This window comes from Accipiter gentilis, chromosome 16 (genome assembly GCF_929443795.1).
Source record: "Accipiter gentilis chromosome 16, bAccGen1.1, whole genome shotgun sequence".
Lineage (NCBI taxonomy): Eukaryota > Metazoa > Chordata > Aves > Accipitriformes > Accipitridae > Astur > Astur gentilis.
The window spans coordinates 27,662,792-27,687,074 of record NC_064895.1 but is presented as its reverse complement, the minus strand read 5'-3'; the positions used below and the strand labels follow the sequence as shown (position 1 = coordinate 27,687,074).

Below are 24,283 nucleotides of genomic sequence, written 5' to 3'. Positions count from 1 at the left end.
TCTGCAATGAGCAGGGACATCTTCAACTAGATCAGGTTGCTCAGAGCTCCGTCCAACCTGACCTTGAATGTTTCCAAGCATGAGGCATCCACCAACTCTCTGGGCAACCTGGGCCAGCGTTTCACCATTTTGCTAGAGACTCTGACAGGTTGGATACACATTCATCAGCTGGGAAAAAAACCCCACATATTCTCATAAGAAAATAAAAATTAACCCTAAGGAAGGGGAATATTTTCCTTCCAAGAGCGTTGCATCCTTCTGGGCTCCTTCTTGTACATTAGGATGCTACAGCCTCTGCAGCCCAACAACTACAGGACTGTCCCTGGCACAGTTTTGGCCAGGACCTACCAGCCCTCACACCAGCAGCCCCTCAGCACCGCTCAGAAGTCAGCACGGCCCAGAAACCACTCTCGGCTGGCAGCCTGGAGGCAGCCACCCTCTCCTGAAAGCCAAGAAAGCTTAACACAATAGAAACAGCTACGCTATGCCAGCCTGTCTCAGAGCCAGAGGACAAATCCTGACATTACTTAGCTCGCAAACAGAGACGTGGCCATTGAGAGTGAGTTCCCAGCAAGTGAGTCGAAGAGGGCTCTGCGCTTGAGGAGTGCACATGACAGGATTCTGTGGGTCTATTATTCAAGGGAGCAACTTGAAGCAGAGGAAAGCAACAAGGCAGACCCACAGAGAGGCTCCTGTATCATTCAAAAGCAGGCTGCACCAGGTTTTGGGCTGGAGCCTTTCCCGGCATTGGCGGTACGATGCATTTACGTCAATGTGTGACAACAGAACTGGACTCACAAGGACTAAGGTGAGATTAAGCGTTCAGGAGGAAAGCATGTCCTTCACAAAAACAAGGGCACGAAAGTCTGTCGCGCTGCCTTTCGACACAGCCACATGCCGATGCGAAAGCCTCAACCTCCAGCTCCCACTCCAGGTCCGATGCACATGACTTGGCAAGGCACCACTGCAGCTTTCCCCAAAGAAACCATTTCTTCCCCAGCCCAGTCGTAACAAACGCTGGGAAACAAAGCATTACAGCAACCTCTTCGCTATATCTTCAGGTCGATGTGTCAGCGCAACAGCCCGTACGTGGTGACTTCACACCCCAATGTGAGTTCGCATCTTCCCTGGACTTGTAGCCGTAAGTCTCCCGCAAGGGAGGAACAGATGCATTTCTGCAGTCAGTGCTTTGAGAGTCATCGGTGCACACTGTTCCAAATTATTTCCATTCCTAATTAATATTCATACACAAACCACAATACTGCACCTTCAATCAGCCATCACACACCACCCACGCTAGATGAAAGGACAACTACACGAGATAAGCAGTTTATTGGATCAAAAGTCTCCTTTAGACGAGAAGACAGCTATTGCAACAACGTAAAACTGATAGCATCCCGTTGAGCCTGTATGCATTGAGGAAGTATCAGCAAATCTCCCTCTTTAAACCAGAGATTCAGCACAGAGAATGCACAATGCAATTATTATGTTAATTTGTCTGCATTTTTCTGCCTGCTTGAGGCTTGAGCTGGAGGTAGGAACCTATGTTTGAAAAGCTGGCAGTTTGTGTCACCGAAAATGGCTACTTCAAAAACTTCAATCGACACCCAATTATACCATCAGCAATTCAAGTTTAATTCCCCATCCCTACTGTCAGCATCACTGCTCCACCAGTCTCACACGGTTTTGGGCAAGGACCTTGCCCTTCAGCTTTTGCTTTCACCTGCCATTTACGTCTTGCTCAAGCAAGATCCAGAAGGTGTTTTTTCCTGTCGTCCCCCCCAAACTCAGCCTAGGTGGCAGAAATCAAGGATCTCATCTGCCAGCACAGAACATGGCCTGAGGATAAAAGACTGGATGCAGCTGTCAAGGACTAGCCCTGCGTGAACAATAAATTAATTAAAAATACACCTGACAATCACGTCAAGCCCACGTATGGTGACGGAAATGATTTAGTCTGTAACATCACATTCCCCCCTCTCCACCAGATGGGAAACTAGTATTTCCCAGTGTTAATGGTAAGATGGTTAGAACGAGCAGAGAAAGGTTTACTGCCCACTGCTTTCCAGAGCTCTTCTGCTCCTCTGCCATGAGGGACCGAAATGGTCTTGCCCAAGAAGAAGCGTATTTACACCCATTGCCAGAAAGGGAAAGTATAAATATTTCCAAAGCTTTATGAAGGCTAGTACTTACAGTCAAGCTTTCAAAGGGAAAGAATAAAGCAAAATATTCAATTAGAAAAAATTACTATAATTGCAGGTTCTATTTTATCCCTCCATTAAAGCAATAAAGTGCCTCGAAATATTGCTGAGCTGGGATACAGAGCTTAGTGCTACTTAACATTTTAATATACATCCAGGGGGGCTAATTTAATTTAGATCTAGATGAGGGTCTTCTCCCTCACCCCTACTGCCTCCCCCTACACCTCTTAAAATATGGCTGGATAGAAATGCTTGCTTCTCCCCCATGCCAAAGGGTGTATATACAGAGCTGAGGCTGGACATAAATTCTGACACGTGCTAGCACACCTTCAAAGCCAAAGAGGACATCAAGCATATACATGTATAGCTCCACACATAAGGATGCCCAAAGTGTGTTTGCCTGCACCTGAAAGCTCTGATGTCTGAACTATTTTATTTTTTTTGTTGGAGGAAAATGTCCAATTTCTGCTCCCCCAACATCAAACAAAATCCTCTTGGAAATGTAAAATCATACCATTTTGCTCTAATAGCACATTAATCCCATGGGAACGGATTTGCTATTGAACGTCACTGAGCAAGCAACTACTGAGGCTGAAGAAGGGGGCTCGTACTCCCAGCCCTGGCTCTCGCCACACTTTCTCCACACTATGATGCTACAAGCCACAGTTTTCTGAATATAACGTCGTTCCTCCCCGAGACAGAAGATAAGTGAATCTTATTTTAGGGAGCCCTTCATCCTTTTAATTAAACAAATTAATATCACTTCTCCGTATCTCATAGCCTCTATTATCTTTTGTGAACTCCTACAATTCTGTTGTAAAGATATATTGAAAAAGCGCTAATTGAGATAATCTCTGGAATTCAAGAGTTGGTATATTTTTAGCCATGTTTTAAAACTATTTTCCCTTTGTTTCTGGAATGCCTCCCATCCTTCCTCCCATGCCAGACTGTTTACATTATTTAAATGCCTTCTGCTTATACCACTCTTTACAATTTTTACTTCAACAACATCGGCCTCCGTTGCTCTTTTTTCCCTCGCTTAGACATAACTGGGATGAATTCCAATCCCAAACTCAAAACCACTCCTGGTGCTTTACTGCTGTCTTCTGTGTTTGGTACATCAAGTAACGCGTTACTGCCAGTCCTATCATCCAGGACTGCCTGTGTGGGGGAACCAAGCACGAAGAGTTAAACTGGTGGGTTTTTTTACAATAGAAACCGGAGAAATGGTGATTTTCCCAGACACTGGAATTCTCTGAAAACTCACAGGGTTACTTGTTGTCCCCCTGCTTTAGCAGACAAGCCTGAGCCACCCCACTGAAAGGACGGGAGAGCCCATGACTCCTTTATTTTTGTAGAGAGCTGTGAAGTCGAGTGCCCATCGTGCAAGCAGAAGCATGGCCCATCAGCCCTGCCCCACTGCTGCCCTATAGAAAACCCCATGGAGAAAGACACAGGAGCTGAAGGAGGCTCCAGCAGCTGGCCACGCTTCTCCGTTGCTTGGGTTTGATTTGCTTTTTCTGCAGGTTTAATTAGAAAGGTGATAAAGGCAGCTCCAGGTGCCAGAGCCTTTTTCATTGTGGCTCCTGAAGAGTTTTTAATAAGAGTTCTGCCAAATTGGTGGGGGTTTTACAGCAAATTTTTCCCACATCGAGATGACCTGCAAAGGTAGAAAGGGTGATACAGCACAACAGCCTATTGAGTTTTTTCCAGCATGAGCGCAGACCTCTGCAGTGTTAATTTCAGCCTATTCACAACAGGCTTGTTTTTCTTAGTTCCCATTCACAGACCATCTACAGCAGGCCACTAAGGCAGCATTTATGATGCACTCCTGTCTTAGTCCTATTTCCCATGGGGTTTTGGGGCAAGTGAGGAGATGCCTATTCCCTCATCCCATCAGGTACAAAAGGGGATACAATACACAGATATTTATTTGGGATGCAAAAATCCTCAACGGCCTCTGCAGCAGGTAAACCAAATCATCATAAAGTGCAACTGTGCAGCCAGAGCAGAGCAGAGGAAGAGGAGGTTCTCGTGATAAAGGCTCTGGACTTGAATACAGGAGGTTTCAGTGAAGCTGCCAATTCTGCAAAAGATCTTCCGCGCAGCTGAAGTCACTTAAGGACAGACTGTGAATATTTCATAGGTGAACCTGAGCTCTCACAGATTTCAGAAGAAAGGAGACGTGAGGAGAAGCACAGTCTTCACGTCCCATTATAGTTTTGGGGACACATTTAAGATTGCCTTTCGCTCTATTTTTTGTCTCTTGGCCAAGATCCAGTTTTGCTCTAACGGGGCTGCTGGTTCAGCTAGGGCTTCGAGACACTGATGGAAGGAATAACACACCCATTTATACTGAAAAAACAAAAGCAGAGACAGACACAATGCTTGGCCATCCAAGCATGTGCATACTTTAAATGGAGTACTCAGTCCATGGGTCATATTTGCCCAAGGGCAGACAAACAGCAACTCCTGAGACTCCTCCTGAGCAATGTAAATGTGGCTCCTACGCTACAGCAGTTACACATAACCAAACGTAGGCTGAAACTGGAATATAGGGTGGTGGGCAATACAAATTCCCAGATCGGAGGAAGTTGGAAAAAAAAAAAAAAAGAAAAAAAAAAAAAGAAAAAAATAAAATCCAACCATGGGGAGCTGCAGTGGGCTGCTGCCAGCTGCCCTGGGACCCAGCCAAATCCTCAGGCCCACAACCCAGGAGATTTTCAGAGCATCTTTGACACTGTGGTCACCACCGGTCCCCAAGGACATGGGATGTGCCTGTTGATCTGCCTGCAAAGGTCGTGCCATTCTGCTCCACAGGGTTAGAAACGCAAGCTGTTCCTCCCACCACCAGACTGCCACTAGGTTTGAGGATTTTCTAAAGATGCTTCTCCCCAAGAAAGCTCTTTCCCCATTTTATTAGGATCCGGTTTGGAAAAGCATCTTAGTGCCCTAAAGCAGTCATAGCAGACTAGGGCATCAGTCTGAATCCCAGCACATCAGAAGAAGGTGGGTCAATGAAGTAACAATATTTGGCACATGTTCTTTGCTTATACCTTTAATTACAATTTATCTCTAGCTGTAGCAAAGCATTACTCTGATTCATAGTTCCTCCTGCCTAAGAGCTTTCAGGTGTTAGAACACTGGCTTATACTACTGCTGAATTTAGTGACAGTGAGGTGCTAAAAATCAAGTCAGGATTCAAGGGAAATAAAGCAAAATGAAAGTACAGCGAGAAGTTCTGTGAAGGATCCAGTCTTCTCCATAGGCTTACTTTCATTCCCCAAGGAAAACTACACATTTGACGTCCAATTTCTGTTCCTTGCAGTCTCAAGACAGCGAAAGCAGCTCTCCTCCAAAGAGATGCTTTATCACCATCAGTTCTACCTCCATCCTTTTCATTAAAAGAAATGCTCCCTGAATAACCTACATTTGTACTGAGAGGAGAACCACTGCAAAGAATAAAGCTAGCTCAATGCAGCTAAAAGCAAAATGGAAGCATCTAGAAAGGTGGAAAATAGAGAGCTTGTAATTTTAACATACAAAAAAGGTGAGCCATCTTTCCTCTTTCCCTTAGCACCCTGCCTCCCCTCCACCAGGAAAGCCACTTTCGGGTTGCCACTGGCATTGGAGATAAAGCCATGGGGCACCTGGAAAAAAAGGCACAACTGTCTTTCCTAGAGTTCAGCATGAAGCCTGAGCAACTGAAAAGGGAAACTCTGGTCAAAGACCATGCGGGTAGCAGCATTTAGGAAAGCAGCCTGCAACCCAACTTCAAAGCAGCCATCTTCCCTTATAGTTTTCGGACTCCTGGAGATGTTCTCTCGAAAATACCTAACACTGGTATCCTCGCCTTGAAAGCCATGGAAACTGTATGGTGGTTCCAGTAAGAAGAAAGTCAGGTCACCAAAGCATTTCTGCTTCCCCTTCCTCCTCCCCACATATCATGGTGAAGAGGTTGACAAGCTGTTGTCACCGCAGGACCACCTTACTCACCAGGCACTTTGTGCCCACATGGTTCTTCCTCAACAGCATCCTCACGTCCAAGAGGAAACCAAACTCCAGTTTCTCCTCCGAATGCCCCTCACCCATCTACCCAAGCCATGCTGTCACTGCAAAAAACACTGAATTGCATGGGAAGGTGAGTTCCCACCAGGTCAGGGCAGCACGTTATTTCTCCCAAGAAAAGGTCTGGAGAAAACTCTGCCCTCCCAAGGCTGGCATAGCAGAACTGCTTCAACATCTGTGGTTTGACCCCCTCTAGTGGGTAGCACTCAACAAGACACGGAGCCTCGCCACCAACCCGCAACCAATGGAGACCCTACTCAAGTGATTAAGCCTTTTTTCATTATTATTATGCCGATGATTATTTTCACACACACAACCTACCTCCCTTGCACTTCAGATTCAATGCCTTTGGACCTCTACACCCGCAGCCCAGCACGCACTTACAGAGATCCCGTAAAAAACTCTTAGAAACAGCGGCAGAGTGGATAAGGTGTTTGGAAGGGAGAACCACCTCGCTGGAAAAAAAAAAAAAGGTATACCCCAGACCTGATTTTGTAGGGAGAACATATTTATCATCTATTCCAGAATGTCTTCCCTCTGCCAACTTGTCAAAAGCTGACAAAACTCCATACTATAAAAGCAAGCTGTTAAAACTTGGCTAAAGGGAAAAACTTAGCTGCCAGACAAGCTAACCAGAAAAAGCTGAAAAAAATATTCGAGTGTGCCAGGGAAGGCAGTAAATTTACAGAAAGGCTCTACAGAGCTGAACATCCCAAACCAAGACAACGAGGCAGTATTAGGTCAGCAGCTTCTCGGTCATCTGTCATTTGACAAGCAGATGTCTCCCACTTCGAGGGACTTGGGCAGATATCTTAAGAGCTGTAGCTGCCTGTATTTCTAAACTATCCAAAGTAGCATGGACCTAACTCACAGTTCATCCCAGACCAAAGTATTTTAGTAGAGCCTAAACCCACTCATCGCGTAGTCACTAAATACCACATATTCCATTTAAACCCACTGATTCATCGTTCCACCTCCGGGCATGCCGAAAGATGAACAACTCACAGATTTGGTCTTTCCACTAATAAAAAAGATGCAAAGTCTTCACCTAAATTTTAGTAATTTTTCTTTTAATCACACAAATACACAAGGTGTTTGTAATGTCAAAACTGTGACAAGGGTTGTTCTGGTTGGTTTGGTTGTTTTTTTATAGAATGTTTTTCTTCTAAACACCTAGTCAGATCAGTTTTAAAAACAAAACCCACAAACGTATTACATTCAAGTCACGAAACTTACCGTTACTGACAGTTTAACAGACACAGAGTGATTTCCAGCTGATCAGCATTCATTTTAGCTCAAACTCCACATAGTGTTAATCCAATGGAATCCAATAATGTTTTCTTTAATAGCACGCCGCAACGCAAAGGATCATATTTTATACTCTAAACCTTGTATTCCAGGACAGCAATCATGACCCACTAACCCACTTGTAAGAGGTTAAAGAAAGGTACAGCACACACAGAAGTTATACTCTTGATTATCATTAATACAAATTGTGCGACTATCCAAGATACGAAAACTTCAAGTCAAAACTATTTCTCCTGAATTTACACAGCTGAATGGCTTCGGCGAAAGCAACAGCCCTGGCAAGCTCTGACAACCGACCTGCCTTCAGCCTATTTCCAGCAAAACCACAGCACTGCAACATCCCTCCTCAATGAGCAGCCTTTCTGCAGCTTGCAGTGCAACAGCCCAATAGTGAGCGTAATGTGCCCCAACTGGTATACTTTACTTTTTGGGCAGTCTGGCTGAATTGCTCTTGTCCTCAAGACAATCTAACAGATTTGAGAAGAAAGGTGAAAATTGTAGATTTATAAAGGTAAAAACCCCAGGACCTGAGCTTTATCAGTGGGAATGCCATTTGAGATCATACTACTTCAAGCAAGAATTAAAAATATATATGTACATATACATATGCATCCACACACATTTTTACAATACATATGTATACTTTCTTTCCAGCAGCCACTATAGGCAGGCAGTATTAACACAGCCCTTGGTTCGCAGCTGAGCAAAAAACAACCACAAAAAAACAGGAATAACATCAAGCCCCCCCTCAGTACTTGCACTGCTCCCCCAACACTCCTGCCTGGTCACGATTCACTCTCTGAATAGGACAACAGAGGACATGAACAGAAGAAAAAGCCCCCACCCAGATTGCTCAAAAACAAGCTACTTCTCCCACAATCCTGACAAAATGGAGAGACAATCTTCCTAAAGTAAGAGCCCGATGTACGTTTATATTTCTGCCATAAAATGTTATTTATTTATCATCTTATTGGCAAGTCTTCCCAACATTTAGGAAAAGAAACCTCTACAGGAATTGTGTTATCCCCCAAATCCAAACCCAGATTACCTAACGTATTCAGGACAAGGATTTCTGTACAACTCCAACCTGCCCCCTCTATTCTCTAAGACTTTGCTTCCGGCTGCTGAGCAACAGCCACGACAGCTTCTACAGAACCTACAATCCCGATTACGCTACATGCAGTCGCAGCGCGTATCCGTGATTATGCAGGAAACCAGGCTCAGTGCATTACACGCTGAACTTACATCGTCCTAGGTCTTCCTCCTCCGTCTCCACGTATACGCTTCTTACCAGCACGAAGCGATTTAGCTGCAGGCAAACACCACTAAAACAGCGCTTTCCAGTATTAGTCCCATCACCGCATTCAAGATTAATTTTAATGGCGTTTGCAATAGCTATAGTGGGAATGCAAAAAGACACCCTTGTGGAGGCTAGCCCACAGATCCCATGAAGTTAATTCTTGCTCTGGTCAGAAATTGGGAGTCAGCTCCATGCTGTCCACGCTTACCAGCATGCCTTAAAAAGCCAGAGCTCTGTGCTAGTGGGATTAGCAATCAACAGGAGGGAAAGCTCCCTTATTTCACCTAACGCGATCCAGTCTGCAGAGCTCCTTTTCAGTCCCTTTCGGCACTCCCAGCCCTGCACAACCTCGGAAGCAAACGTTTTTCCTCTGCATTAACATAGCGGGGAAAAGTCTGGGCAACTTGAGCTTTGCTTCTTCATCTTATCAAAAAAACCCCAAAACCTCTTTCACATGCACCCCCTCTGTCTCTGCCAGCATCACTTCGGTGTCCCCCTCCCCACCTGTTCACTCAAGCATGCCACGGCACGGAGTGTTTTTGCAAAAGCCGGCTTTCACCACGGCTAACACACAAGCATTTCTTTTTTGCCTGGCTCCAAGAGGGGAAAAATCCAACTTGCCAGAGGAGCATCTGCATTGAGAACTGCTTTTGCTGATGGGATCAGCACTTGGGAGTACCAGGGAAAGCAGGAGAAAGGGTCGCGTACCAATTCATCATCTTCACATGCATCACCCGCAGACATCCCCCTCCCGCCATCCCCCAGCCCAAATCTCAGTCGCCAAAAAAAAAATTAAAGAAAACAGAATAAAGCCCCAAGCAGAAGTTGAGAACAAATGTGCTTTGAACGCTACACAAATGACATTGAAGATGCACAAGAAATATGTATTTGCTGTTGCACTGCACGATTTCATGGGCTTATTTCCTAGGTATACATTTCAGGCACCCTTCCCACACAGATCCCCTCCCCTCCACCCCCTTGGCTTCTTTAGAAAAAAATACAAATCTTTGATGTGTATATTCATTTTATCTGGAGAGAGCGGTGTCCTCAGAAGAGGTGTCAAGGCCCTCCCCTGCCTCCACCCACGCAGCCCTCCCCCAGGCTCAACCATGCTGTCTCCATCTTAACTCCAGCCACTTCTTCACCGATTTCATTAGGCAGCAGAGTTAACCCCTTCGGCTACCCAGATGTGTTGGTGGGGGGCGTGGAAGGACCTCCCCATCAATCATCACTTTCTGTCTTCCCCTTCATCTTTTTTCTCATCCGTACTTCAGAAAAAAAATCCTAAAATCCACCAGTGAGGTTATTTTTGCCCCATTAATTCATCTGGGAAATACCAACCCAGGGATATTAACCCTTCCAGCGAGCTCCCCCGAGGGCTTCCCACTGCTTCGCCATGACGTGCCATCTTCTCCCCCCCTTAAAAAAATTCAGCATCTTCTCCCTAAGGGTTATTTTAAAAGCTACAAACCCCAGCCAACTCCATCTACAGCCTCTTCCCTACAGTCTAACCCATACGTGGGGTGGAGGGGTGCACCCACCACCCCGTGACACAACCCAGAGACTCCTCCATCACCCACACCTCATCTTATTGACCCACGTCCCATCTCGGAGGACTCTGGGCCACACCGGATCTTTACAGTTGTCCTTACAGCACCCCTTTCTGTAAGACCGACATCTCTGTGGTAGCGTTTGCATCTACAAGCTTTCATCCCGGAGAATCCCTCCCTGCCTCCTCCCACATCTCTTTCTGGAGAGGATAACGCAATTGCCAGCTCACTCTGGAGGATGCTTTTTTATTCCTGGGGTCACTTCCCAGACCCTTCCTCTCACCAGCGTCTCCTCTACCCCAGGACCTCTCCTGTTGGAAGGGAACAGTCCCCATCCCTGACCTTCAGTCCCACACCGGCAACCCCAATACCGTCCCCATTCCCCCTCTGCCTGGCCAAGAAGAAGGTTTCTTCTTTCGCCAAAGCCACAGCCGAGGCATCACGCTGCGTTTTTCCACTCCCACAACCTGCTCCTTCGGTGCGGGGGGGTCAGCGAGCCAGAGGCTCCCCCTCCGCCGGCCGGGGAGAGGCTCTCGGGGATGGATGCGACCCTCACCCCCTCACCATCTACGTGGGGTTCAATCCGTGCCAGGAGGACACCCACCCTCTGGAAACGGCACATCCCAGTGCTCAGCAGCTGGGGCTCCGCCGCCCGCCCCCCCCCCGCAGACCCTCTCTGGAGCAGCCCCCCATTTTCTGTGGGGTCTTTCTCTTGCTGCCGCCCCCCCCCTCCCAGCTCCAGAAGGGGAGTGGTGGGGCGAGCCCTCCCCAGGACCACAGGACCTCCCTCTGCAGCGCTGCCGGTGCGAGGGTCACCCCCAGCCCCGGGCCTGCCTCCACGCTGTCACCCGTTGATTGTGTCCCCCCCACCATCAGTTCCTGTCGGGAAGATCAGCTCCATCCCCCTCTCCTCGTCCTGCCCCATGTCCGTGGGGCAACAAGAGCCCACCCCATCCCTTGAGGTACCATCTACAGCCCGACGGAGCTAGAACCCCTTCCACCCCCCATGCTTGTGGGGGGCACCGAGCCCTGTCCCCTCCAGGCCATGAGGTGACAGCAGCCCCTGTTCCCCTCTGCCCAGGAGGGGGCACCTCTCCTCCCTTCGGGGCTCTCCTCAGCGAAGCAGGGGTCACCCCAAATCTCCACTCGGAGGGCACCGACCCACGTCCTGCTCAGACCAACGAACACCACTCTTCCCTCCTCAGCCCCACAGACACATTTTGGGGGAACTTTTCTTCCCCTTGGACGTCCCCTCAGCGCAAGCGGGGCCCTCACACCTCCTCCACCCAGGGGAGCACTGACCCACGTCCCCCTCGGACCATGAGGCGACAACGACCCCCATGCCCCCCAGCTCAGCCCCCCAGGCTTATTTTGTGGTAATCTCTCCTCCCTTTGGGTCTCTCCTCACCCAAAGTGGCAGTAACCCTCGAATCTCCCCTGCTTCTCCATGTGGGGGACACAGCACTGACTACAGCCACCTCAGACCGAGGTGACACCGACCCACGTCCATCTCAGACCACGAGCTGACAGCAACCACCATCCGCCCCACCTCAGCCAGGGGACAGTGACCCACCTCCGCCTCAAGCCATGAGGTGACACTGACCCCCGTCCACCTCAAACCACGAGGTGACACTGACCCCCGTCCACCTCAAACCACGAGGTGACACTGACCCCCGTCCACCTCAAACCACGAGGTGACACTGACCCCCGTCCACCTCAAACCACGAGGTGACACTGACCCACGTCCACCTCAGACCACGAGGTGACACTGACCCACGTCCACCTCAGACCACGAGGTGACAGCAATGCCCATCCACCCCACCTCAGCTAGGGGACAACGACCCACCTCAGACCGCAAAGTGACACCGACCCACGTCCACCTTGGACCACGAGATGACAGTGACCCCCATCCGCCCCACCTCAGCCAGGGGACAGCAACCCCCATCCACCTCAAACCATGAGGTGACACTGACCCATGTCTACCACGGACCGTGAGGTGACACTGACCCACGTCCACCCCACCTTGGCCAGGGGACACCAACCCACCTCAAACCATGAGGCGACGCCGACCCACGTCCACCACGGACCGCGAGGCGACGCCGACCCACGTCCGCCCCACCTCGGCCGAGGAACGCCGACCCACCGCCATGTCGGGCAACCGGCTGACGGCCAGCCGCGCTCCCCCACCCGGTCCGGGGACACACACACCCCCCCCCCCCCCCCCCCGACCCGGGACCCGGGCGCCCCCTTACCTCCAGACCTGCCCCATCTGCAGCAGGTGGATGACGGACTGCCAGACCCAGACGGAGATCCTGCAGAGGCGCTGCGCCCCGGGGGTGACGGTGCCGGCGGCTCCTCCTACCCCGCCGGCGGGTCCCCCCCGGCGGCCGACGGCCCCCATCATGGGCGGCCCGCGGCTGCTGAGGCCCTGCACGGCGCCGAGCCCGCCGCCCGTGTAGTCCTGCACGAACCAGCGGAAGCTGAGGATCTGCACCAGCACCGAGGGCAGCAGCACGAAGGCCAGCGTCAGGCCGCACCAGACGTAGTCCCGCCGGCCGTAGTGGTGCAGCGCCAGCCACAGGTCCGTGCCCACGTCCCCCACCAGCACCAGCAGCGCCAGCACGATCCACAGGCAGTCCAGCCACGGCCGCTCGGCCGCCTCGCCGACCTCCGGCGCCCGCGGCGGCCCCTCGGCGGCGGGGCGAGGGGCCAGCGGCTCGGCGGCGGCGGCGGCGGCGGCCGGCCGCCCGAAGAGGTTCCGCAGGCAGGCGCTCCGGCAGCCCCAGTAGCACGACGACGTGTTGCAGCAGTGGCAGATGTGCAAGGAGCTGCTGCCGCCCGGCTCCTCCGCGCCCTCGGCCGCCGCTGCCCCGACGCCGCCGCCGCCGCCGCCACCGCCGCCGCCGCCGCCGGCGCCGCAGACGCCCGCCGCCGCCGCCGCCGCCGCCGCCTCGTCCAGGTTGTGCAGCTGGGCGAAGCCCCCGCCGCCGCCGCCGCCATCCGACTTGGCCGCCATCTTGCTGCCGCCGCCGCCGCCGCCGCGTCTCCGGCCCCTTCGCCGGGCGCGCTCGCTCGCTCTGCCCCCCCCCGTCCCCGCTCCCGGCACCCCCCCACCCGCCGCCCGCCCGCCTAGCCCGCCCGCCGCTTCCGGGGGCGGCGCTTCCGCGACCGCGCAGGACGGCCCGGGCCGCCTAGCGACCGAGCCGGGGCAGCGCCGCGGACAACGGGCCGGGCCGGGCCGGGCCGGACCGCCGAAAGGCAGCGGCCGCGCCGCGCCGCCCACCGCGGGGGGGCCCCGGCCCCCCCCCACCCCCCCCGCGCTCCGTGCTGCTCTCTGCCGGCACCCCCGCACACCGGCACCCAGCGCTGCCCCGTTCCCATTGCACCAGCACCCAGCTCTGTCCCATTCCCATTGCACCAGCACCCAGCGCTGCCCCGTTCCCGTTACCCCAGCACCCAGCGCTGCCCCGTTCCCGTTACACCAGCATCCAGCGCTGCCCCGCTCCCGTTACACCAGCACCCAGCGCTGCCCCGTTCCCGTTACACCAGCATCCAGCGCTGCCCCGCTCCCGTTACACCAGCACCCAGCGCTGCCCCGTTCCCGTTACACCAGCACCCAGCGCTGCCCTGCTCCCGTTACACCAGCACCCAGCACTGTCCCGCTCCCGTTACACCAGCACCCAGCGCTGTCCCGTTCCCGTTGAACCAGCACCCAGCGCTGCCCCGCTCCCATTACACCAGCACCCAGCACTGCCCCGCTCCTGTTACACCAGCACCCAGCACTGTCCCGTTCCCGTTGCGCCAGCACCCAGCGCTGCCTCGTTCCCGTTACACCAGCACCCAGCGCTGCCCCGTTCCCGTTACCCCAGCACCCAGTGCTGCCTCGTTCCCTTTACACCAGCACCCAGCGCTGCCCCGTTCCCGTTGCACCAGCACCCAGCGCTGCCCTGTTCCCGTTACACCAGCACCCAGCAGTGTCCCGCTCCTGTTACACCAGCACCCAGCGCTGCCCCGTTCCCGTTACACCAGCACCCACTGCTGCCCTCTGCCCCATTCCCGTTACACCAGCACCCAGCGCTGCCCCGTTCCCGTTACACCAGCACCCGCTGCTCTTCTCCCCGTCCCATCTGCGTTAGCGCCCACAGGATCCATTGTGCTTCTCCCCCCAACCCCTGTGCGCTGACACCACCATCTCCCAGACCGTCCTCAGCTGGGCCCCTTCCTGCTTGACCCCATTCCCAAATCACCTCCCCAGCCCAGCGTCTTGGCCCTCAAACCCCTGTCCTGCTGTGCAACCTCCCCGTCCCCGTCACCGGCTCACCCTCACACCCCAGGACCACCGCTCTGCCGCCCAGGTTGCCCTCAGCCCACCCGTAGCCAGACTGCCTCCCCGCTTCCCACCTCCAGCAGCTCCCTGGCACCCGCCACGTCCAGGTCCTCCTCCGGTTTCTCCTCGCATTTTCCCTTCCCATAGCCATGCTGGGGAAGGGGGGGCTCCTGCCCATCCCCAGCCCATAGGTCCCCCATCAGTCTCCAAGCACACCTCAACACCCCGACCTCACGTGGCCTCAGTGACCTCCCAAATCTCCCACCGCAGCGTCCTCCTGGCATTCTCCTTCTAAACGCAAGGATCCCGCATCCTCCGTCCTCTGCACTTGTCCCTTCCTTACCCCCTTTGGGGGACACTGCTTCCCCCACCCTGATCTCCTGGGGTCAGGCACACCAGCCGGCTCCTCTCCGTGGGCTCAGCTCCTGGCTGGAGGAGACAAACCTCTGGCAAGCTGAGGAAGCAGCTCCCAGCTCCGGGTTTGGGATCTGCCTGGGGATGAGCTGTATCCCAGGCAGGTGTTTCGCCGAAAGACCCGCTGGCAGGCTGGGGGTGCCAAATTCAAGGTCCTTCCTCCCCGCTTCCCTTTCTATCCGCTCATGTTTGTTCATCATATCCATTTTTTCTGCGCTGTCTTGTGCTGTCCTCTGTAGGATACAATCTCCCCTCTTTTCTGTTTGGGTTGGGTTTTTTTTCCTCCCCATTTGATAAGTGTGCTCCTTCCAGATGCTCCTTCTCCAGCTGTTGGTTCTGCCTCTTTCTGTGGGAGTTTGAATTCTACCCTTTCTCTTTTTTTTTTTTTTTTCCCCTTGGATTTTTTTGTGTGGGTTTTTTTTTTTAAATTGTGGCAAAATATCAGGGCTGATAGATTCAGCGCTCCGGAACTGGCTGCCGAAGTTGCTGCTTTGCAGAGTCTAAATTTCAACAGGGAAAAAAAAAAACCCAGCTGGTGGAAAGGTGCATGAGTGCAGATAAAATGCTTTTTCCAGGGAAGGAAAATTAATTTAATCTTAAGAAGAGTGGGAGGACTTGCATATATTAAATAAGCTGTCTGGGAAGCATGTATTTGGCCTTTCCGAGTGACGCTGAAGGAGTTCGAAAGTTTTGCTCAGTCTGAAAGACGCCGCTGGTTTTGAAACTGTTGGATCCTCCTATACAGAGAAAGAGAAGAAAGGAAACAGAAAGCGAAGCTTTGTGTGTTCTCCAGATGAATGCACTCTGATGCACGCCCATATACGGCCAACTCAAAGTCTTTTGAAACTCTGGCGTAAAGTTCTTCAAAAGGAGAAAACTGGTGTTATAGGTATAATGAGATCGGAGAGGACATGATCCCGCAGGTCCCCACGATGCTGAATTCAAATGTTGAGGGTAGTCCCTTCTTTTCTTCTGACTTAAGCTGTGGCAAGAAATACAAATATGGAAATAAACGAGATGGACGCCAGCTCTCAGCTGGACTGAACTGAATTCACGTGCATAAGGCACGTACACGTAACATAAAATTCCTCTTCTCTTTGACACTTTACAACCTAAGCAGTAAATATGTATGTTAATTCTCACAGCAGGAAGAAACAAAGACTCTGGGACCCGTATTCTTGGGCGAGAGGCACCCATATTAAAGCTTAAACTTTTGTTTTGCAGTATGATGAGATATAAATGGAAACATTCCTCATTTCTTCAAACTTTTCTATGTAGCAGATTTGAAAGGGGGAAAAAAACCAAAGCCAAACAGCACAGAAGTAATAAAACTATTTTTCTTATTATTTAAATAGAAGTGTAGGTGCACATTGCATTTCATGACCCAATAAGGGGGCAGAAGAGTCATCTGTTTTGATACAAAAACAACCCAAACTTGTGCGATGAGACATATGGGTGGGAGAAGACAGCAGTTAAGGATTTTAGCGTTGGCACACTAAATGAGAAAAGCAGTTGCTTGGGCAATATATGACATGATACAATATACCGTTGAGACTGCCTCTGAATTTCTCGGTGCAGGTGTGGCCACCTGTGTCCAAGAAGGGTGAATTCAAGCTGGAATATGTGCAGGCAAGAGCCAGGCATCGATCAGAGGTCAGGACAGTCTGTCTTTCTAGTGTGGACTGAAAGAATTTGGCTTGTTTAGTTTAGCAAACTGAGACTGGAGAGGGAATGTTTTCTGCCTATAAATACATCCTGGAAAGTAAATGCAAGGGAAGGGAAAGGCGTTGTGACACTGCAGGGCAACAGCAGAAGAGTAAATGAGTAGGAACTGGCCATGAATATATTTAGTCTAGAAATCGGAAGATCCTTCCAGTAGGAGTAACAGAGACTTAAAAAAAAAAAAGAAAAAAGTAACTAGTTTTAAAACATAGCTTCATGATTTTATCAAGGAAATTGCATACCGATGTGAAACAATAAACAGTTGGGATGAAAGCCCTCGAAAGGTTTTCCAGCCCAGATCATCTCTCCTTGGGAAGATCTTGTCCATTTTGATGCACGGTACACGACGTTCCTTCCTGCATCAGGCGATGAGTCACGCATACATGACTCCGTGGGTGGCCAGAAGTGATATCTCCACCGCTTACATCTTAATTCCTGATTATCCCATGATGTTCTCCAGCTCCCGCTCACTCGCTTATCGCACAGCAGAGATGCAGCCACGCTCAGAGCACCCCACAAACCCCTCTGATTGCCCCGAATCCACGGCCTCTGCCGCGCGGTCGCTTCGGCCAAGGACATGGGGAAGATGCTTCGTCCCTTGAATCAAGAAGAGCGGCAGTCCTGCTTTGTTGTAGCACTGGCCCTTACAGAAAGCCAGAAGAGTCATTAGCCAGAACCTGTTTCTTTTATTAGCCAACACTATGTATTTTTAAGGGTGGTTTTTTTTAAGTTGTGAGTGTCAATCACACCCGTGTTGATATCTCTCTTAACTCCTATGTTTGAGAGGAGAAAGCTTTTCCCTGTGCTAAGCGGCGACCCACGCTTCCATCGCGCTGGAGGCACTTGCGTCCAGAGCTCCCGGTAAACTCTGGGTGACCCTTAGATCTGCAAGTATTTTTAAAACATGTTTAGCAAGGGGTTTTCCCCTTGCAGCACTCCGAGCTGATCTGTCCGTGCCTTGCATTTCATGGTTTTTCTGTTCTTCAGAAGCACCAGCGAGACCCCAGGAAGGGGAGGTGTGTTTGGGACCCCAGCAGCACTCAGCAAACCAAGGCATGGCATCACAACCTTCTTGTGCTGGTTGGTTAAAGGCTTTTTTCGTCCTGATCAATACACTAATTGAGCTGTGTGGTCTTCCATCTTCCAGGCATTTATTCAGATCAGGGGAACAAACACTATATAGAGAGAGGTATGTAAGCCAGAATCAGTTGTGTAAATCTGGAACTACCTCATTTAAATAACTGGGGGATGGCTCCAGCTGAGTGTTTGGTGTATGTGGTGTACTCTGCTACCAGCACAGATAATTACAATTAATGGAGATTTACTTTAAGCAAAGTAGGTCAGAAAAAATGACATCTTATTGTGTCATTAGTTTCCATCAATTACTTCCATGTTGTTTGCTCAGTTCCCAAGTCAAACGAGTGTGGGCTGACAGCCTTGCAAGCTCAACTTGGTATTGTCTCTAAAAATCAAACTGCATTATTTCTGCCTCATGCATCATCACTAACAATAAAGCATCCACCGCTGGAATATAGCAGGTGGCTTTGTTATTCATGCATGAGGCAGAAAAGACTCCAGCTTCCTTTGCCACAACGTCAAAGTATCCGCGCTACTAAAAGTTGGATATGTTGGGAAACTTAATAGTTATTGCGTGAGCTTGACTCAGAAGACACACTTAGGTCACTGCTTCTGTTGATTAACTTCTGTACTTTCTGTTAGACTTTTTGAATGCTACATGTATATGGCGGGGGAGGATTAACACGATGCTGCTTTTTGTCTCCCTGCGACAGCACTTTGTGACATTAGGCTCTCTAGGAAAGGTGCAGAAGGTACCAAATGTTATTGTATTGAAAAGCCAGCTCACAGTCATCCCAAGAACCGCCTCTAAGAGACTGCGAGGGGTGTTTGATGAAGCTTTTCAGTTCTAATACTTCTTTTACGTTTGAGGGCTTAGTTTCTCAGTTTTCGGTTTAGCAGTGCAATCGACTGATAAGTGTTATCAGTGACTGTCAATAATCATGCGTTAGTCCCTACTGATATCTTGAAATAACTGAACGTGGCGTGTTCTCACAGCTGGACCAGGTGCTTGACTTCTAATCCCAGTTCCTTACAACTCCATAATTTCACGTGCAACCGAGTAGTTTTGAATGGCTTACGCTTTCTGGGAAATACATTAAAATTAAAGAATGTGTTTAGGCTCCAGTAGTCCAGCCAGAGGCAGGTCCTTTTCAAAGTAAATATCCCTGTGAGCCACCCTCGTTTCACTCGCTGAGGTTTTAGCAGGATGGGGCTATCACAGAGGAAGGCATCTAAACCAGGAGGCTCTTCCTAACAAAACAGGTTCCTCTTTCTGGCTGTATTTTTGGCAAAATGGAGGAACTGATATAACATACAGAGGTTGTGAAGCTTGATTAAAGTCCCTAAAACATGTTCAGGTCCTCAGGTGCTGCGTGATAAAAGCTGGATAACAATTCTCTGCTAATTATGTGAATCCCAAACTTTTCTCTATTGGACAGCAATATTACATTTAAATCACTTTACATCTCCTGACAAATTTAAAAATCAGTATGGTCTTGGGAAGTGCATTAGCAAACTTCATAGTTCCTATTATCTAGATCTTACCTGGGGTGACATGGTTTATTCAGCTCTCCTCAGGCTTCCTTTAATCTCCTGAGAGCTGCAACTGTTTTCATTTATTACTGCGCATCAAAAGGAATCTGTCTCTCTGCTTTCAGAAACATGCCTTTGTGGGACACCTTTTAGATGCAATCAGCTGAACCAGTGACATCAGATGCGTGGTCGTAGGGCCACCTGGGGACTGGCCTGTGCAGAAGAGGGTGACTGCAAGGAGCTTTCTGACCTGCCTGCCTTTTCTTTGCAAAGCCTGGCAGGACTTCCAGCTTTCCCGTTAAACCAAGCACAGGCTAATCCCCTCAGTTGTGCTCTTTGAGGTACTGGTTACCCGGCAGGAAGAAGCAACATGAGTTCATCAGCCAAAAAAGGTGGTGAGCAGTGCAGGGAACTGTCTGTTTCTCCCCTTGGAAAAGCATTAACAGCTAAGACCTCCAGTTTGATGGACTTGCTTGGTGCTTTTCCAAGCTGGGATTTAGGAAAAGCAGCTACACAGCATTTCCTACTTCCCCTCATGGGGCTCCAATGATTTAATTGGCTATGAAGGGCAGGGACGTATCTCATAGAGTAGCTGGCTGCTATTGTCAGCGTGCCACGCTGCTCTTTGGAGCTCAGTGAAAAATAAAGTTGTCAGGTGATGCTTCCCCTTCTGAACTGGGTGCATGCAAAGGTTGGCCACTGTCCCAATAGGAACTGTACGTAGCATACAGCTTTTCTGTTCTTCTAGGTCACTGGGAAAGCCAACGTATAACCATGGACCGTGGAAGTGGAGCTGGATTTCACACCTTAATTAAGGTAAAGTATATTCCCTGTAATGTGACCCCCCCCCCCCCCCCCCCGTTTTCCAGACACATGCCCTGATGCTCATCTTAATACCTGATAATGCTGTAAACCTCATCCAATCCCATGCATGTAGCAGAATAAAGTATTTTCCTGTAATTAATGCTGTCACCACAGAGTTGTTAATTAAATACATGACCTTTTCTATCCAGCCCAATAAAGACAGAATGTTGCACTAATCCCAACCTGCCTGGGTTTCCCCTTAGAAAACAGGGAAAAGGCTGCTGGTGGTAGCCACTCTGCTGACTGTAGCTTCTTCCATCTCCCTTTGGCTGAAACATCAGCCCAAGCATTGCCTGTTTCTGATGTGGACTATTACACCTTACTGTGTCTGCTTCTTCTCTTCGCAGTCCTTCCTCTAGTCAAGGTACCGCAGAGAAATCGTCTTCCCCCAATTCCCCGCTGACCTTGTGAGATCCTCCATGGACCATTTTCCTAAAGCTCTGTCCACACCAGGTCTCCTTGTTTTTCTGTCCTTATTCGTCCTGAGGACAGAATTTCCATCCCATTTTATTCCTGTTATTTATGTTGGTTACACCTTTGCAGCCCTTTTCTTCTCACCATGAACCACGTGGGATTTCTCGCTTACGTGTCCTTTTGCAGTCAGTAAATCTTTTGCCCCCTGCCTTGGCTCCACTACAACCACCATTTCCACCACTTTGGTCCTGAGTAAAATACCTCGATCTGGTAGAGCCCCTGTTCTAAGTCAGCGGGAGCTGGATTCAGCTCCAGACTGAGACATCTGAGTGTCAGCATCCATGTGCGAGTCAGATGTCCGAGTCCCCGCCACAGTCAAGAAGGAGCCCACCAATGGTTCTGTTCAGTTGCCCACATGCAGATACCTAGTGCCATTTGAAGGGCCCCGGGGAGTCTCACTTGACCTCCAGGTGATGCTCCAAGAGGACTTGGGTCTCCCCTACCTCCTGCATCATACCTGTCAGTTTTGGAGCAGGATGTCCCCGCTACCTTGAGGCATCTCAGGCGGCAGTAGACATTCAGAAGCTACATCTAGCCCAGAGTATTCTGCCATTTCTTTTGGTAGGAGCAGGGTTAGGCCCCCTGTGCACATCCCCATGTACCTATTACCGATGTTGGTTCTAGGCATGGACAAGATCTGTTCTCCCTAAGAGCTGTCAGCTTCTTCTCAAGAGCAGCAGAAGTAATGAGCTTGCTTCTCCAGGGATCTTCCCACGCCATGCCCCTGTCCTCTCCTGACTTATCCTCTCTTGGCAGGAGCAGGCTCTAGTTTCAGGCAGCGACATGGACTTTTTACCTGTTTTGAAAAGAACCGTTCATCTGGCTTTGCCACTTGGCATTAAGCGAGCTAAGGAGATGGGGCATAAATACTGTTTATTCTATAACTGAGCAAAGATCTCTTTTATAGGAGAACAGAAACACTTTACTTCTTACTTCCTTTTATTCTCTCACCATATTAAAAGCATCACCATTTCCCTTTCTCTATTTTTAAATGCTTTTAATTAATTTGGCTTTCCACAGGTCATTTAATATCTCAGGGGACAGATGAGATTTGCCCAGCTTGAAATGGATGCTTAAGGTCTCTCATCTGTATGGCGAAAATGATCATGTGGCTATTTCAGACAACATCTAAAAATTCGGTATTGCTATTCTGAAGTCTTGGTTCAGGCACACACTGTGGTTTCTGATGTGTGCACATCACCAGCATATCCAGCTTTGGCAAGTGCTCTTATCATTTCTTCCATCTGCCAGCGCACACAATATTTCTAAATCTCTTAATTAAGGAACTGAAGTTTTGCCCTAAGATACCAGAGTAACTGGTTCAGTTTCTTTGCAGCAAAAACTAATGCTTGCCTTGTCCATAATTACCTAAATTGTTGAGAAAAATGATTCTGCTTTCAAGTTGATTCACTTTTGTAATTTCATTGCCAAGGCTAAGTGTGGCACCCATTTAAATTATCTCCTACTCTCATTTTACTCAAGACATGTTATTTGCTAACAAAGATTCAATATGGAAAAATGGGAAGGTGACAACTACCTCCTTCATCAATGCAAATGACAATAATCTCCTCTCCTCCACCATGTAAAAATAAACATTGAATCATCCCAAACGGAAATACCCTTCTGCATTTAGAAATATGGATATGGAAAGGCGACACCTGCTCTCATTTATGTAGTCGTAAAACTCAAGTTTATCTAGTGATTCCATGGCAAATACTTCAGGAGATCAACAGCAGCGCGGAGTCAGACTGCAAATGTCCCCAGCGTTTTTCCCAAGAATATGCCCATTCTTCACTCTTTGGTTATACTTGCACTTGAAAATGGAAGATTGATTTTTGTTCCTGTTAAATTATTGAAATTATTTATACTAAAAATCATCCCGTACAGCAACTCTACTATAAATTCCTGCTTTTGATAGGTCTCTGGTATTATTACTAGCCTCTGTGCAGCTTCTAAAGCAACACTAAACATCCCACAAGTGATCACCTCCTGCAATAAGTGCTGTTGGGCGTGCAGAGACTTGTGGTGAGGGTGAGCTCTGGGCCACAGTCCTTTCTGTCGGACGCTCAGCTGCTGCGAAGGCACCCAGAAACCTTTGCCAGCACAATTCTAGATCTTCAAACTTTGTAGTTTGAAATGGAAGGACCATGGAAAGCATGGGTGCCTTCTGCAGAACATGGGAGCGTTTGCTCTTGGGAACACAAAAGAGAGGGTGGGTTTTTTTTATCTCACATTTGATTAAAAAGACATCCCTGACCTGCCACAGAAAACAGCTTTCAAGATCTTAAATCCTGACCGGTGCTAGACTCTGCGGTCTTTACCTGGGACAGCAAATGGATATGTGTCTTCAGGGAGCAGGATGAGCAAGCAGAGGTTTGTATGTGACAGTGTGGTCACCAACGTGAGGGTGGTCTAGAGGATGACAGTTTGGAATTCTGCATGATAAAATGTTCTGCAAGTATTAGGTATAAGGTATATAACTCCAATTATCAAGCGCATGTTTCTTTAGTCACGTGCATGCACATCCACCTGGCTTCAGATGGAGGTAGCCCAAGTTTTGAAGGTGATTGTCAAAGTCTGTGACTTCCAGAGGACCAGTTGACTGCAACAACCTCTTTGCTTCCTAGATCCCTGTGAATCCTCTCATCGGGACTGAGCAAACCTCCCCAAAAAAGGGAGGATTTGACAGGAGTGCTACAGGACCCACAGCCCTCTTCCCCTCGCTGGCAGACTTGCTCTGCACAAGAGGAGCATCTCCTGCAGCTCACAGCTTTGCTCAGCCCCACTCAGGGCTGTTGGAAGTGTCTGCACGAGTGGGCATCTTTGTGGGACCTGGTTCCGAAAGGTATTTTGGTAGACATGAGCGTCCAGCTGTTGTGTAAATCATCTATGGGGAGCCAAGAGTGCAAAAGCTTCGTCAAAATCCTCCAACAAGGTGGGAAAACACTGTCAGAAAATCACCCTGGGATGGATTTGGCTGCATTACGCCATAACCCAGCAAAGCAGAACAGAAGGGAAAGTTACTCATTTTTGGAAGGGCCAAAAGTTTTTTGCATAAGAAGCTCAAAACTAACTGCATAAAATAACACCATGCTTCTTCTCAGAGATTATATCCATCTTAGTATAGCAAATAGTTACCTTATCTTGGAGGTTGGGGGTTCTTTGGAAGAGTTTTTGGAGTGTCTGATTTTGTGGACAAATAGAGCTGATGAGTGCGCCAGGTCTGGGAGGCTCCTGGGGGCTGCCGTGGACAGGCAGCACGGCCAGAACCAGCAGCTCCTTCTGCATTGCTCCCCTTCATACCGATTTTCAGCCCCGTCGCAAAACACGGGACATACCACGCCACTATTTCCTAAACAGAGCTAATAAATAAAACCCCCAAACCACTCCATGAAGCTTGCACAGAAGACAAAAGTAAACGACTCAAAAGCAACCCTTCTCTCCC

The 24,283-nt window shown here is 49.6% G+C and overlaps 1 protein-coding gene across 2 annotated transcripts in view; it reads right to left on the bottom strand.

The window, feature by feature from the left end:
• The window catches only part of XKR6 (XK related 6), a 182,725-nt gene extending 169,263 nt beyond the window's left edge, over positions 1–13,462 (bottom strand). The window contains exon 1 of one of the 2 annotated variants that reach the window (XR_007508363.1): positions 12,680–12,751. Coding sequence is in view for 1 of the 2 variants with exons in the window: in XM_049819216.1 (XP_049675173.1) it covers positions 12,680–13,443 (764 nt within the window). In the remaining variant the exon portion in view is untranslated. Of the gene's footprint in view, positions 1–12,679 lie in introns of both variants that reach the window. The other variant, XM_049819216.1, reaches the window with a different exon arrangement.
• Between the last annotated feature and the right edge of the window lie 10,821 nt (positions 13,463–24,283).